Here is a 16,977-nt window from a genome sequence, read left to right on the forward strand (position 1 = left end):
CTGAAATCACTTTTATTTTATATTATGGAGCAACAGCAACAAGAAAGACCAGAATTAAAGTCTCCTTACAAGAGTACAAGGGATCTGTCTCTATAGCAGTCTGCAGGGATTGTGAGAACAAGAGTTGCTGTCTCACACAGAGTTCTTAGAAATATGAGGTACAGTGCACAGAAAGAAATGGTATCCTACTTTCATAGCCACATAAACCACAGCTTTAATGTTAATGTGATACTATTGCTGTAGCGTATATTTACTTTTCACTCTTGATGCTGTTTGTTTAATATTTGCATTTCTTTCCACTAAACAATGAAAATAGCTGGTCAGTTTCATTTTAGTTATAGTCAGTGTCTAGTCACTTTTCACTTTCAGAGTTTTAGAATGGCAGTGCAATGCTGTGATGTTTTGGAGGGAAATATTGCTATTTGGAATGTTTTAAAATACCTTGGAAATGTTTCTGTTGGTCTTAGGATTTTAAGAATTTAGTTTTACAAAATTTAAAGTTGGGATACATTTGACCTGACAAGTTCCCTTGAAATTTACAGATAATGCATTTAGGCTGAGATTTTCAAAGCCACTGGAGGGACTTGCCTTTCTTTATTAATCACACACTGCAGCATGATTATTATTTCTCCTATCATGTAGAGCACCACTGTTTATAAAATTCAGATTCCACACAAACTTTTTCTACTGTACCTGTCCTGTTCCATTCCAAGGTGTTACTTGTACCTGTACTGTAACTCCTCACTTAACGTCCTCCCACTTAATGTTGTTTTGAAGTTACGTCGCTGCTCCATTAGGGAACATACTCATTTAAAGTAGTGCAATGCTCCCTTATAACGTCGTTTGGCTGACTTTACAAGGGAGCATTGCACAAGTCCCTCTTCTCTGCTTCCTCCCCCTCCCTCCCTCCCAGTGCTTCCCACAGCTGTTTGGCGGCACTTAGGACTTTCTGGGAGGGAGGGAGTGAGCAAGCGGGGAAGTTGCTGCCCTCCCCGCCCCAGGCAGGCAGGGCCACCTGGAACGCAGGGACTTTAGGGGCTGCAAGGCCCTGGGCTAAGGGGGCCCCGGCCTGCAGCTCTAAAGCCCCTTTCGCAATGTGGCCCTGCGAGCACAGGCTGGAGGACTCAGGAGGAGCAGGGACAGCCGCGCAGCCAGCGGCCGGAGAAAAGCGGTGCTTTCCCCTTCAAAGGGCCGCTTCTCTCTGGCCGGCTTTGAAGGGGAAAGCGCCGCTTCTCTCCGGCCACTGACTGCGTGGCTGCCCCTGCTCCTCCTGAGTCCTCCGGCCCGTGCTCGCAGGGTCACATTCTGAAAGGGGCTTTAGAGCTGCAGGCCAGGGCCCCGGGGCCCCCTTAGCCCAGGGCCCTGCAGCCCCTAAAGCCCCTGCATTCCGGGTTGCCCTGCCTGCGGGAGGGGGGCAGCTCCCAAAATCACGACTCCCAGAATCGTGGTAATGGGGGTGGTGCCGTGCTGTGCAGAGCCACCTGCACACCCCCTGCACCAAACAGGAGCTGCCCCAGGTAAGTGCTCTGCACCTTCTGCCTACCCCAGCCCTGAGCCTCCTCCTGCACCCCCACCCTGAGCGCCCTCCTGCACCCTAACTCCCTCCCAGACCCTGCACCCCCAGCCCTGAGTGCCCTCCCGCACCCTAACTCCCTCCCAGACCCTGCACCCCCAGCCCTGAGCCCCATCGGTAAGCCAGGGGCACCTCCCCACCACAGTGCAGTACTGTACAGTATATATTGCCCCCCAAAATTTCCTTGGAACCTAACCCCCCGCATTTACATTAAATCTTATGGGAAAATTGGATTAGTTTACATCGCTTCACTTAAAGTTGCATTTTTCAGGAACATAACTACAATGTTAAGTGAGGAGTTACTGTACCCGCTTGGGAAAATTAAACTGCATTTGTATAATGTGGACTAAGGTCTAATAGGAAAATGGTGGCCAGTGGTTTGTCTTTCTTGTGCAGGCCGAAATAAAATGTCACAGATTGCATTGCATCGTGACATAATTACGCTTGTAGCTCCACCTCGTGATGTCAAGTTAAGATGTCAAGGACTACTTGTGGCATCGAGTCTGGATGCGTTGCGACCCTGCACTATCATGCCTGAGACAAACAAGGGACTATTTCCTTGGGACATGGGACAGAGCCATGAACATTAGGACGGTACAGTGACTCTAGGGAGGGATGGTGATCTTCACAAAGAAATTGGGTGAGACAGCTAAGTGCACTTCTGAGACTCTGTTTCCCCATCTTAAAATGGATATCCTAGCATTCATGTCAATCCTTATGTTGTAATGATTGATTCACTAGTGTTTGTAGATGTGCTAGTTTAGTTCACTTAAGGTTCTGGTAGTGTTTCCATTAGAATTTCTTATTTTTTAGTGGTTTATCCTGTTTTTGAATGAAAATTTCCTCTGGGCTTATAAATGCAATACATGAACTGCCACTCATAAGAGAATTTTGTGTGTGTGTGTGTGTGTATACACACACATAAAATTACAAAAATATCCCTCCAGCCCTTTTGGAAACCAAAGTTAGAAAACAAAGTTGTTTTTGTCAATTTCTGCTCATCTTGATTTTGTTTTTGTACTGGTTCTGATTGTATGTTTTCACACCTTCAGGGGCCCAGTTCTGCAGTTCTTTATTTCACAGAACCCTTGTTTACTTCAGTGGGAGTTTTTCCTGAGTCAAGGCAATATAATTGGGCTCTTCATCCACATTTCTTTTATTGTAAGATGTGTAAGATACGCTTGTAGAGAGGTGCCAGATACAATTTGAGTTGTAGTTCTATACAAGTGGTACAATAACTGAGAATAAATATTAAATATAGCATTAATGACCACTTTATTGTTGTTTTGTCTATGCAGATAAAATGTTTGAAATGTAGGGCAACAGTTTCAGCCCTCAACCTTCATTTTTGCAAGCACAAATTGTATCTGTTCTATAATTGTGGTTACAATTTTGCAGCCAGAATTATTTCTAATTGTGATTTAGGCTGCTTGGAGTCCGAGAGCTACTAAGTGCTCAATACTTCTGAAAATCAGGCCTCATATTTGGGTTGCTAAAAATGGATTTAGGTGCCTAGCTTTAGACACCCAAACAGGTTTCTATAATGGGTTTTTAGAGATGGTGATCAAATGCCTCATCTTCACACTGATAAGTTAGAAAAGATGAATCAATTGCTGAATTGTTCAGAAAAGTCTGATCAAAATCAGGGCAAGAAGGATGGAGAAAGAAAATAGAATGAAGAAGAGAGAGAGAGAGAAAGGTATGAGAAAGGAGATGACAAGAGAGAGGAAGGGAAGAGAGCAAGAGGACAGATAGAGGAAGAGAGGGGATGAGAGCTAGAGGACCCATTTGTTTATATGGTAAATGTAGGATCTTTTTAATGGAATTCCCTCTATAGGGATGCAGGCCCTGATACCAAGGATCCAGGGAAAATACTGTTCAGTGCAGAGCTGAGATCAATTGATCCAGATTGTGACCTGGTGTTTTAGTGCTTTGTTTTGGGGTGGGTGGGTGGGGGCAGAGTAGGGGTTTATTCAGATGGTGTTTACCCAGCCCTGCACTGTGCCCTGTTCTGTGTGTGTGACTGCTCCTTTAAATAGGGACCTATTATTGTGACTAACCCACAGAGCTGACTTTGGGTGGCCAGCAGTGGCAGGGCAGAGGCATGGTGGTCCCTGTTGTTGTTACCTTGGGGATGAAGCTGATCTCCCAGCCGTCAAAAGAGAAAGAGAAGGGCTCCCACTGCACCTCCACGGTGGTCTCTGTGATCGTCTTGAACTGCAGCCCTTGTGGAGTGGAGAGATCTGGAATGCAGCAATGCGGAGCACATTAGCTAGGCTGTGGCTCTGTTCCTGCTTTAATGACACAGCTCCCGACAGCACTAGGCACAGGACACCCTACATCCCTGACAGCTCAGTTCTCCTTTGACTGTGCGCATCTAGGAGGGAACAGGCTGCGTAAACCTGACTGCTAGTGTCAAGGGGGAGTGTTATGAAGTAGGTACTGACAGTTGTCGGAATGAGTTTCCAGTGAAAAATGCCCTCCCCTCCCCCAAAATCAAACTTTTTTGTGGTAAAATTTTCATTTTTGTTGAAAAATGTTAATGTTACATTAGGAAAATCCAAACGATTGGTGCCCTGTCTTCCTGTCTGGAAGGATCTTGTCAGTATCCCTTTCCCCTGGGAGCCACAGCCAGAGTGATAGGGAGATGGGAAATCTGACAGCGGGGGAGGTGGAGAGTTGGGGCACTGGACCTCTGTCAGCCTGTCTGGAAGACTCTTGTCCATTTCAGGTTCTCCCTGCAGGCAGAAAGTGAAATTGACATGAGCCTCCAGGAGGGCAGATGAGCAGCTGAAAAATTCCATTTTGATTCTGCCAGAATGGATTTTTCTGGAATTTCTGCCCTGTGAAAAATGTTGAGGTTTCTCCTTTTCATCCTGATTTTTTTTTCCAATTCCTCAAAATTTCCTTTGGATTGAAATTCCATGTTCCAGACCGCTCTCCTGTGAGCAACTTCCTCTCTCCTCTGCATTCATGATGGCAGCATGTGACAGTCGGTCATTAAGAGGAAGCATCATTTCCAGAATCAATTTAATAGAGTGAGAAATTAAGTGGGATTATTTTAACCCCTCCACACACAAAAAAACCCCAGTTCCCTGTGTCAAATGGAAACTCAGTGATGAGAGGAGAAAGCACTGCTGAAAGTGAAAAAGGGGCAGTTTTAATGCTTTTAATGAGCCATCTTCACACCCAGACACATTTCTAATAGCACTGTGGATATTATCAAGGCCACGTGTGTAATATGGCTGTGATAGAGAGGAAGAATGTTTCAGTGGGTTGGATGCTTGCCTGGAATTTGGGAGACCTAGGTTCAGTTTTTTGCTCTGACACAGATTCCCTCTGTGACCTAGTCCAAGTCACTTAGTCTCTCTGTGCCTCAGTTCCCCATCTGTACAATGGGAAAATGGAGATAATGGTATGTGTCCTTTCCTAATTTACAGGGCTGCTGTGAGGAGAAACATACTGAAGATTGTGAGGTGCTCAGATATTATGGTAATAAAGGCCATAGAATTACCTCAAATAGCTAAAGCTGTGTAAGGAAGGGCCTTATGTAGGAGGTTGGGAGAGGGCAGTGCTTCAGGGGATAAGTTTGGATAAGCTTTTGAGAATTAAGAACATAAGAATGGCCATGGTGGGTCAGACCAATATCTAGCCCAGTATCCTGTCTTCTGACAGTGGCTGATGCCAGATGCTTCAGAGGGAATGAACAGAACAGGGCAATTATTGAGTGATCCATCCCCTGTCGTCCAGTCCCAGTTTCTAGCAGATGGAGGTTTAGGGAAATCCAGAGCGTGGGGTTGCATCCCTGACCATCCTGGCTAATAGTCACTGATGGACCTGTCCTCCATGAATTGTAGGAGTATACTCAAAATTAATCTGAACTCCTGACATTCACTTTTCATTATTCAATCCTAGAGATGGACTGAACCAAAATCACAGACCAACTGTTGGGGATGTAGATGTGATTTTTTTGATGCTCAGGTCTGTCTCTATTATAAAATGGGAGGATTGTGGTGCATCATGGGAGATTTCAAGGAAAATAAACAAGAAAAGGCATCCATGTATCAGGTGCAGCCTTGTATGAGAGATAGTCTTGTACCCTGTGTGTTTGTGAGGTTGAGGGGAAAACTACATTTAGGGCAATCTTAGACCAGAATTTTAGTCCCTTTTGACAGCATTATATGCTTGATCCAAACCCCACTGAAATCAATGGAAAGACGCCCATTAACTTTGATGAGGTTTGGATCAGGTTCTGTATTAGCAAAGGCATCACTGGTATTCATTCCACAAGAGCATTATGTCAATAACAGCCAGCTTTAATTCAGGAAGAGTTCTGTATGGGGTTAGCTTTATTTCAGAGATGTTCTGGTGCTACCAAAGCATTATTTTACAAGCAGCAGAGCTGGTTGGAAAATGTCCCCTCCCCCAAGGAAAATTTTAACTTTTCAGCAAAAAATGGAAAGCTGAAAATTTTCAGATGTAAACTTTCAGTTTTAAAATGGAAAATTTGATTTGGAAATGCTGTGGAGGTGCCAAATGGGAGTTGTATTTCAAGCATGTTGTGTCCTCATTCTCCTCTATGGGCCAAGTTTCCCAGTTGGACTACATCTCCCATGATGCACCACAATCCTCCCATCTTACGACCCACGTGCATCCTGGGAGTCGCCGGCCATGGAACAGCATGAGAGATGCAATGTGACTAGGGAATCCAGTCCTGGAGGAGAATGGGGGCAGGAGGTGCTGTGACAGTAGTTCCTAATAGAAATACTCTTATTTTTGGTCAAAACCTGGAAACTTTTTGGTTTTCAGGTGTTCAAGTTTTTGACAAAATTGTCCATTTTCTGTGGAAAGTGGACACTTTTTTGTGAAAAAAATTAGTTTTGTCAAAAACCCACTTTTCTGTTGAAAAACAGTTTTGATGGAAAAATTTCAACCAGCCTTAAACAAGCAATTTTAAATGATGGCAACCATGTCCCAGAAACTGTATTAGACTGGGAAAGCTGTCTATCAGGGTCCATGGGTATATATGAGACTGCTCTTCTTTCTGTTATTTCTGGCTAAAGGGATAGCTCAGTTGCTTGAGCATTGGCCTGCTAGACCCAGGGTTGTGAGCTCAATCCTTGAGGGGGCCATTTTGGGATTTAGTTGGGGATTGGTCCTGTTTTGAGCAGGGGGTTGGACTAGATGACCTCCTGAGGTCCCTTCCACCCCTGATATTCTATGATAAAATTGTATGGTGGAGAAGCAATACTTACGGGTAGTCACCTTGGTAGTAACGGGGACACTAAGGATGTCGCTGATGACAGCGTAGATGCTGATGTTATATGTTTGGCTCGGCTCCAGCTCCTTAATAGTGACAGCGCTCCAGTCCCCAGGCACCCGTTGCTGGAGCTGAAGGCTCCCCGGCACCACTGGCTGGTAGGAGATCACATATTCTGTCACTGCCATCGGCCCATCCCATTCCAGGTCAATAGACCTGTCGCTGATCCCAGCCACTCGCAGATCCTCGGGTGGGGCAACTAAAGGGAGAGGTGATAGTCAGAGAGTGCATGGCTTATCCATCCTCTATCTCGCTACTTCAGGCATGATGTTCTTCTTGGGCTAGGGACTAGGATCACATTTAGAACTGGCATGAGGTGTGATATGGTCTCTCCTGAAGCTTTTCATCCGTTCCTTGTAGGGGGCTAGTCAATATTTATCTGTGATGTGGACAGGGTATTAGGCTGGGAGCCTGGAGGCCCCATTCTAATTCCAGTTCGGCTTCACCTCTCTGTGCCTCTTTCCTTCCACTCCTTTGTGTCATGACCTGTGGCTCTCAAACCTGGGTCTGCAGGGTTCCTGGAGGTCATCATGCTCCAGTCTTCCACCCAGTGGGTTACTGGCATCAGCGCGAACTGGGACCTCTTGAAGACCAGCTCAGATAGAAGGTGTGACATTTCACTCCATATTATTTATGAAAATATGCTTATGATATGAATATGACATAACTGAGATGTACTTTATGCAAGATGGGTCTTGTAAGATTTCATTGGAAAGGTTATAATTTACTGAATGTGATTATCCAATTTGTATGCCTGTATCATTTCTGTATCTGAGTTAGGAATATTGACTATATATCTGTATTTCAACTATGCTACTGTGGGTGACGCCCTCTGCTAACACAACAATGAAAAATGTACAGGGTGGATGGCCCACCAGCAAGGACAATAGACTGTGAAAAGGGTTGGCCTTCCTGCGGATCCTCCATACTGCCACTGACTCATGGACACTGTGATACTACAGAGTCAGGTGGTCTTGTCACCGATACTAAACCTTACCTGGAACTTCTTTTAACTTTCCACTGGAAGGGAAGAGGGGTCAAGTTTGGGAAGCAAAGGATTCCCACCTTATGTAAATCCTATTTAAAGGTGGGGAGGAAGGCAAATGGGACTCCTCCTCTCCATGATCTGTCTGCCCAAGAAGAAAGACTGCTAAAGCCACCTGAAGGCAAGGCAAGGAGAGAGTCCAGACTGGGACGGGTCCAGTCTGAAAAGGAATATAACTGGAACTCTGAACCACAGAAACTTTGCAACCTGCCTAAAATAAAATTTAGGGTGAGAATTTACATTTGGTAACCTGTTTCTTAAGTATATTGAGCTTAGCTTGTGTATTTTGCTTTATTTGGTCAGTAATCTGCTTTGTTCTGTCTGTTCTCTCTTATGTTCATCTAAAATTCACTTTTTGTACTTAATAAACTTATTTCTTGTTTATAATATTACCCAGTATATGTAATTTCTAACTGCGGGGGAGGGAGGGAGAGAAGTTGTGCATATCTCTCTCTACATTGAGGGAGGGGACGAATTTCATAAAACCTCTGGGTTTGTACGCCTTAAAGGGAATGGGCACCAGAGTGTTAGGGCGAGCCCGTAAGGCTGAATCTTTCCAGAGCTGATCTCTGTCTCTCTGTGCAGCTGGGTGTGGCCCTGCCTGTGTGCTTGGCTGGAAGAGGCTTGTGAGCCTAATCCAGCAAGGCCAGGTAAAGAAGACCCAGCTTGGCAGAATAGGCTGATTCAGTGGCATCCCAGAACATTAGGTGACATCCCAAAGGGCCCACACCTGTCACAGAAGGCTCTACCCCCATTGGTGGAACATGAAAGCTTCTGACTGGCCCGCTCCCTCTACTTATGACAGAAGGAGGAACAGGAAGTCATCTGTACAGCTGCGTTCCACTTTGCTTTGGACTGCTCATCCAGTGCTATCTGCTCTTGTCTCTTGACCATGACTTCCTTGTTTCCTGAATCGGCCTGATTCCTGGTATCTGACTCTTGGTTCCTGATCTCAGCTCCTGACCTCCTGGTTCTGAACCCTGGCTGGCAGGGTGACCTGACCCCCTGTCCTATGCTAACCACTAGTCATGGCTGCCTATGTGCCGGCCCTGACACTTTGTCTGCCTTGTCAATTCAATCTCTTCAGGGAAGGGGCTGTATGTGGTTGTCCAATGTGTAGTGCAACAGGGACCCAATCTTGGTGGGAGCCCCTCGGTCCTGCAAATAATCAATACTAGTCCTGCACAACGGGAATGTTGTTCAGTAAACAAAAGTCAGTGGGACACTGTGTGTGTGTGTGAATGAGGGGGAGGGTGTTAAATGGTATATTATCATGGGGCAAACTTGGGAATTACTCGCACTTTGAGAACAACAGTTATTCCAAGCCAGTGTTAATAGCACAGAATATGAGGGGGAGGAATGAATGCAATTTCCACTATATGTATTTTCAAATAAACGCTTTTTAACTATATCTTCACTAGGGAGTATTCCTAACTCAGTGCCCCGTAGTGCTGCCCAGCCTCAATCACCCACTGGTTAAATTTTCAAACAAGCACACGTGTGGTTTCTCCCACGCTGCCCGTCATGCTTGGGAGGAGCTACCTGAAAACATCCACAAAGATACATCATTATCTTCCTTCAAAGCCCTCCTTAAAACTCCTTCGACCTGACGCCCACAAAAAAATTGACAAGAGTTAGGCTACTGGTGCTCTGAGTCCACTGCCGATCATTTTGACCAATATTGTCTCATTGTTTCCTTTTATTTCTCATCTGTCTGAATCCATCTGTTCTCTCTTATTTTATACTTATTGGGAATTCTTTAGGGCAGGCACTGTCGTCTTGTTCTGTGTTTGCACAGCACTGAGCTATCGCGATACATGGAATTAAAGTTGAGGCAATCACCTGAGGGTGTCATCCTGCTTCTGCTAAGTCTTAAAACCCACCTTGGTGGGGTGAGGACTGATGTCTGAGTGCCACATCAGGGTGTGTAATGCTAGTGAAGGGAGGAGCAGTCAAACCGTGATGGCCCTGGACTCTGAAATTCAGATCTGGATGTGACTATTCCCCCAAGTTGTGGTGTCTGGACTCCAGGCTTTGTTTCGACCTATTGCAGAGGTGCAGCCAGCCATAGATCCTGCTCCAAAGCTGAATGTCCTCAACATTTGGAGGTACTCACATGCAGTAATTTGCTTTGGGGTCATCTCTCATTATTATCATTAGTAGTGTTGCAGTAGCACCTGGAGCCCTCGTCATGGAGCAGGACCCACTATGATAGGCCCTGTACAAACACCGACAGTCCCTTCCAGGGATGAAGGAATTCCTGACCTTGTGCTGGGTTTGCCTTCGAGACATCTCATTTGCTTGTCATTCAACCACTTTTAATGTCACTTGCTCACAGGTGACCGAGAACCAAGAAATGTTGCTTTTCATAGAATCATAGAAATGAAGGGCTGGAAGGGACCTCAGGTGGTTACCAAATCCAGCCCCCTTTGCTGAGGTAGGACCGAGTCTACCTAGACCATCCCTGACAGGTATTTGTGCAACCTCTTCTTAAAAACCTCCAGTGATGGCAATTCCACAACCTCCTTTGGTAACTTATTCCAGAGTTTAACAACTCATATAGTTAGAGCATTTTTCCTAATATCTAATCTGAATATCCCTTGCTACAGATTAAGTCAATTATTTCTTCTCCGACCTTCAGTGGATGTGGAGAACAACTGCTCACAGTCCTCTTTATAGCAGCCCATAACATATTTGAAGACTGTTATCAGGTCCCGCCTCAGTCTTCTTTTCTCAAGACTAAACACGGCCAGTTTTTGTAACCTTTCCTCACAGGTGAGGTTTTCTAAACTTTTTATCATTTTTGTTGCTCTTCTCTGGACTCTCTCCAGTTTGTCCACATCTTTCCTAAAGTGGGCACCCAGAACTGGACACAGGACTCCAGCTGAGTGGAGCCAGACAATTACCTCCTGTGTCTTACAAACAACCTCCCTGTTATTGATAGAAGCCTTTTTTGCAACTGTGTCACATTGTTGGCTCATATTTGATTTGTGATCCACTATAACCTCCAGATCCTTTTCAGCAGTACTCCTGCCTATCCAGTTATTCCCCATTTTATAGCTGTGTATTTGCTTTTTCCTTCCTAAGTGAAGGACTTTGCACTTGTCTTTATTGAATTTCATCTTTTTGAATTCAGACCAATTCTCCAATAGGTCAAGGTCATTTTGAATTCTAATCTTGTCTTCCAAAGTGCTTGCAACCTCTCCTGGCTTGGTGTCATTTGCAAATTTCATAAGCATGCTCTCCACTCCATTATTCAAGTCATTAATGAAAATATTGAATACTGCCAGACCCAGGACTGACCCTTGTGGCACTCCATTAGATACGCCCTCCCAGTTTGACAACTAACCGTTGATAACTACTCTTCGAATATGGTCTTTCAATCAGTTGTGCACCCACCATATAATAATTTCATCTAGACCGCATTTCCCTAGTTTGTTTATGAGAATGTTAAGTGGAACTGTACCAAAATCCAGATATATCATAACAACTGCTTCCCCCATACACTATGCCAGTATCCCTGTCAAAGAAGGAATTTAGATTGGTTTGGCATGATTTGTTCTTGCAAAATCTATGCTGGCTACTGCTTGTAATCCTGTTATCCTCTAGGTGCTTAGAAATTGTTTAATAATTTGTTCCAGTATCTTTCCAGATATTAAAGTAAGGCTGACTGGGCTCTAATTCCTGGGGTCCTCTTTGTTGCCCTTTCTAAAGACAGGCACTATGTTTGCCCTTCTCCAGTCCTCTGGGATCTCACCCGTCCTCCAGGAGTTCTCAAAGATAATCGCTAACGATTCAGAGATTGTTTTAGCTAGTTCCTTAAGCACTCTATGATGAATTGTATCCGGCTCTGCCGATTTGACCACATCTAACGTTAAATATTCTCTAACCTGTTCTTTCCCTATTTTGGCTTGCAGTCCTTCCTTCTTGCTGCTAATATTAATTGTAGTGGGTATCTAGCAAAACAGGCATTAAGCACCTGAGCTTTTTTGATGTCATCAGTTATTAGCTCTCCTTCCCCACTAATTATTTTTTGCTTTTAATTGCCTTCAATGAAATAAAAAAATAAAGAGGCCTTCCTGAGAGGGAAACATGCCTTCTTTGGGGCTGCATAAAGCTTCTAAAAAATAGTCCTAAACTGCATCCAAAACACACCTTGTTAGGATTTCCACTGAAAGTAGCAGAAGAGGGGCTCTGGGAGGTGAACCAGAATTCAGATAATGGCTTTCTCACCCTCTTTCACCTCCCTCAGTCCTGCCCAACCCAGTCATGTTATGCAGCATTTTTCTTGTTGATTTGAAAAGCAGCACTGCAACTGTTAAGGGGCTCAGTGAAAGGGGGAATTGGGCAGATAGTGGCAGGTGTAGGGAACGCAGGTCCAGAAAGCAGGCAGTGCAGAAGCAAAAACAAGGTGGAGGGGAGTGGTGAGTGGGGCAGAAGCTGGGCAGACAGCAGAGCAACAATGAGGGTTGTGGGATGAACAGAGAGAATCTGGAGAAGTAGTTGGTTGCTGGCAAGTGCCTATGGAGTAGCTGCAGCTGTGGTGCCTATACTAAAAAGGAGCAGCGTTGCGTGTTGGCCATGCACTGCTCAGAGTCCTGGGGAGGAGTGAAAAGGTTGAGCCTCTAGGGAGAGGTGCAGCAGAGCCAGCTGAGGAGACCAGGCTCTGTGAGTGGTGAGGTTCACCTACGTAGAAATGCTGCAGCCCTTTCCTTGCTGCTCTGTGACCGACGCACCGTTTTAGCTGGGACGAAAGGGTTAAATTGTGTGTATCTTGGCAGAGGGGTGCCCAAAGCAGCAAGCCTAGTGGGCACTCACTGGGATGAGCACATCCTTGTTGTCTGGGACTACGCAGCCCTGGTGCCTAACTGTATGATCTGGGGAGATGGCAGCCATGAAAGAGAGATCAGCAGTGAGGTGAATGCATATAAACTTGCGAGTGTCACGTGCCCCCAGCCAACACCCACACGCTGCCTTCCAGCCGGGAGATGGGAAACTTATGGATGACAAAGATGGCATCTCTTTGGTTGGGATGGAGACCGCTTCCCTTCCCACCCACTCCCCTCATCCCCTGCAGAGCCAGGCCTGTTATCTGGGCGCTTGGCGTGAAATGCCGAACGTAGCTTTTATCCTCGTTCTCAAGTGGCCCTAGTCAGGAGAGACAAGTGGAGAAGCACTTTAGATAATGACCCAGATGTCCCTGCACAAAAGGCAGAGGGCAGGTGGTTTCCAGACAGATGGTAATAGCCCCAAGAAGGAGCAGCACTTGCCCTTGGCCTTATTGGGTGGACTACAGTTGCCATAGCAACAGCCATTGGTTACACAGTGATCTTCCCCTGTGATACTGGCAGAGGGTCCCCAGGTGAACTATTGCAACAGCTGTCATGGTCCTTCCACTGGTGTCAGCAGGGGTCCTGAGCAGGCAGGCAATGCAGAATGCTGGGACCCAGGTCCCTTGCACAGCACAGAGACCCTGGCTGAGTTAGGGAATTGCGACAAGAGCGTGATGGTATTTTCTATTTCCCTCCCCAAATGAATTACACTGCAGAAATCACCTCCACAATGTCCGACAGCTTTGTCTGCATGCAGTGGCCCCACGCCTGGCCATGTGTGGGCCCAAATCTCAATTACTGTGTTCCTGTTCTCAGTGCAAGGACTGAGGGAGGTGGGCAAGGGGAGTTTAAAGCTCTGCCCATATGCTAGGCTTGGGCAGGGCCCTGATGTAAGTCAGAGCAACCTCAGGGCTGCTCTAACTTGTGCTTTGCATCCCATGGCTCCAGGGCCCCAGGGAGCAGAGAACAGCAGTAGTGTGGTGCCTTCCTGCCAAGCCAACCCATCCTGGCATGCCCCTGATCCACCCACTTCACAAGCAGGCTGAGAGCAGGGCCTACCCTTGCACCAGCTCTGTGCCAGGTAGGGAGGCCACTCCTACCTGCTGAGCAGTCCTGTCCCTTGTAACCTTCCTCACAAGCGCACATCCCCTCCTGGCAGAACCCACGTCCACTGCAGGCATTCAGGCACCTCAGCTGACTGCAGTCTTCCCCCACGTAGCCCTCTTGACAGACGCAGGTGCCATTGGCGCATCTCCCCTTTCCCGAGCAGTCATCGGGGCACCTCAGCTCACTGCAGTCTTCCCCTGCGTAACCTTCTTCGCAGACGCACTCCCCATCCACGCAGAGGCCTCGGGAGCTACAGTCTGTTGGGCAGCGGAGCTCTGAGCAATCGTCCCCACTGTAGTCGTTGTCACAGATGCACTGGCCTTCTATGCAGATGCCCCTGCTGGAACAGCCCATGGGGCAGTGGGGCTCTGAGCAGTTTTTTCCAGCCCACCCTTCATTGCAGATGCAGCCACAGGCCTCCAGGCTAAAGTTACCGTGTCCGCTGCAGTGGGGGATGTAATCTAGCTGCCCTGGAATGATCAAAATCAACAAGTCAGCTATCAATAGGGGCTGTGTGGTGGGGACAGAAGATTCCCCACAGTATGATGATACCCTTCCAATAGTGCTTTAGTTTCATATGGCATTTGCTGGGGGACATTAATGCTCATAGGAGTAGGAGCCTGCTTACACTGTGCGTTATTCTCCTGCATAACTCTGCCACTTGCATTGGCAACGCGTGGGAGAGCACGCAGGGTCACGTGCCCCCCCATTTCTGACAGGGTTTAGATGCCCTGCCATGAACTCCACGGCATCCTGCCAGAACCTTTATGTTGTGCCCCGCACCCACTATCAACAGTTATGCATTGTCTCTATCTGCCAGGACACTTTGGTCTTGACCTGCAGTGCTCTGTCGCTGTTCCAGCCGTGGGCTAGTGCCAGTCATGCTGAATTGCCCCCAAGCTGTGAAATGGTTTTTCTGACATGCTTAAAAGGTCCATTTGGAGCTAGGACAAGATGCACTTAACACAATTTTCACTTAGGCTTATTATATATTATTTGGAAAATTCCGATGTCCAGGTTTGCATTCAAAGGGTTTTGATTTGGCACATGCTATGCAGGGCTGGACAAGAGTTGCTAACTGTGGATGACATTGTGAGATATAAAAAAGCTATTTCTAGCAGTTTTGATGGCCTTTCTGAACCATGTGCAGCTACTAGACCTGCAGGGCTGCAAAACTTTAAGCACCAGTCTGCACTGGTGCACAGGTCCATCAGCACTAAACTTGGTGCAAGATTGGGCCCTGGGTTTGTGACATTTTTATGTACAGGAAACTGTGACTGGCTGAGAACTGAATCTTTAGTCCATCCTGGGCCTTGGCTAGAGGGAAAGAGAGGAAGGATCTCTCTGTCAGGCTGATTTAAAACAAAAGAGTATTTATTTGAAATTGCTCAGGGGGTTGGAGAGCATTAGAAGTAGCCTCCAGGAGAGATGGAATAGTGAGCAGAGGGCAGGTGGGGTGATCAAAGGTGAGTTCTAAGTGCAATTGTTACATCTCCTACTGGCCATTGGAATTGGGAAAACCTGACCGTAGAAACATTTTATTGGGCTTCAAAATCAGAATAATTTGTGTTCAAATGTTTTGGTCTCTCTTTCTCTCTCTCTAATATGCTTATTAGAAGGTTCCGCTTTCTCCCATCTCACTTCACCCTTCTTAAATTGTAGGGTTGTTCCCTGAATTCAACATCCTCAAATTGGAAGGGTTCTGTGGACGACATAGTATGTGTTCATGTCATTAAAGACTGTATCATAATGCAGATGCACCAGGGGCCTCAATTTATGTTGCATGGGCAAACTTAATTCTGGCATTGTCTAATTTTTGCACGCTTGGCTTTGCAATTGTAAAGACATTCTGATGTATTTTTTTAGATGTAATTTCTTAATTTGTTAATAATAAAACCAAACTGAAAAAAACCTCCAGAAATTCTATAATATGGAACCATATCCACCTCCAATGTGGGTCATCAGCAGAGTTCAGACCTTTAGATCCACAGCACAGGCCTCTACCACTTGAGCTAATGGAATGTCCGATGATGGTAGTAGGCTATTATCTTCTGTGTGAGCCAGCCACCAGAGGGGGATAAGACTCTTTGCCAGGGGTCTTGACAGCTGTTTGCTGTCAGCAGAAGAATGTAGACTCAGGACACCTGGATTCGATTCAGATTCTGGAGGGGTTGCCCTAGGTTACAGACCATTCTGACCCTCTGTTCCTACCCAACTCCCCCCTCTCAACCCTTGGCTCCTATCCCCAGCCCCTCTGCTCCTATCTAACTCCCCCAAGTACCTGCCCCTATATAACTCCAGTTCCTCCCTCTACCCCTCTACTATTGCCCAACACCCCCAAACCATCAGTTCCTGTCCCCTCTGCTCCTTTTCATCTCCCATCCCCTGGCTCCTGCCCCTCCCCGCTGCATCTAAATACCCCCAATCCTCTTCTCCTCTCTCTGCTTCTGTCTGTCCTGCCCCTGGCTCCTGCCCCTCTCCTTCCCACTCCCTGGCTCCTGCAACACCCTCTATCCTTCTGCCTGTCCTCCCCATTGGGCTGCTAAGTGATGGGGGGGGGAGGTAATACAGTATGTGCCTATATAAGACAAAGCCCTGAATATTGGGACTATCCCTATAAAATCAGAACATCTGGTCACCCAAGTGCTAGCAATGGGGAGCCAGGAGAGACAGTCTCCCTGCTCTCAGTTCCTGTGCCTGGCACCACAGCTGAGCCCCTGGCTGGAGGGACAATTGCAGGAAAAGTCCTGTGCAGCCCCTGCAGGCCTGGGACAGAGCATGCTCAGCTGTTCTGTGGGGAGGGCACATATGCAGTCTGGTTGGCATGTAGGAGCTATGCAGAGATGGAGCATGCTCTATGCAGTCAGAATTTTTGGAGAGTTAAGCCGCCAAACAAGTCTCTAGTTAGTACGTGCAAAATGAGATTTTTTTTGGAGGCTTATTGTTTGGATAAATCTGGGCAAATTTTCACAGGGACAGCTGGGCAGTCCTGTTACCTAATTCCAATCCCTCGCTCCAGTGCATGGAGGCACAAGAGCTTCTCGGTGAGATGGTGGTAAGAATTATTTTAACATGGGCAAAACAATGTATTTTCCCCTAA

The 16,977-nt window shown here is 46.5% G+C and overlaps 1 protein-coding gene across 4 annotated transcripts in view; it reads right to left on the reverse strand.

Annotated features, from left to right (window-relative positions):
- TNR (tenascin R) overlaps nt 1-16,977 on the reverse strand; it is a 153,023-nt gene that overhangs the window by 45,653 nt on the left and 90,393 nt on the right. For 2 of the 4 annotated variants that reach the window (XM_034779398.1, XM_034779397.1), the window contains exons 3-5: nt 13,871-14,347; nt 6,829-7,092; nt 3,701-3,816 (exon numbers count right to left, since the gene is read on the reverse strand). In XM_034779398.1, the coding sequence (XP_034635289.1) occupies nt 3,701-3,816; nt 6,829-7,092; nt 13,871-14,347 (857 nt within the window). Of the gene's footprint in view, nt 1-3,700; nt 3,817-6,828; nt 7,093-13,870; nt 14,348-16,977 lie in introns of those variants that run through there. The other 2 variants (XM_034779400.1, XM_034779399.1) reach the window with 2 other exon arrangements.

This window comes from Trachemys scripta, chromosome 8 (genome assembly GCF_013100865.1).
Source record: "Trachemys scripta elegans isolate TJP31775 chromosome 8, CAS_Tse_1.0, whole genome shotgun sequence".
NCBI classification, from domain to species: domain Eukaryota; kingdom Metazoa; phylum Chordata; order Testudines; family Emydidae; genus Trachemys; species Trachemys scripta.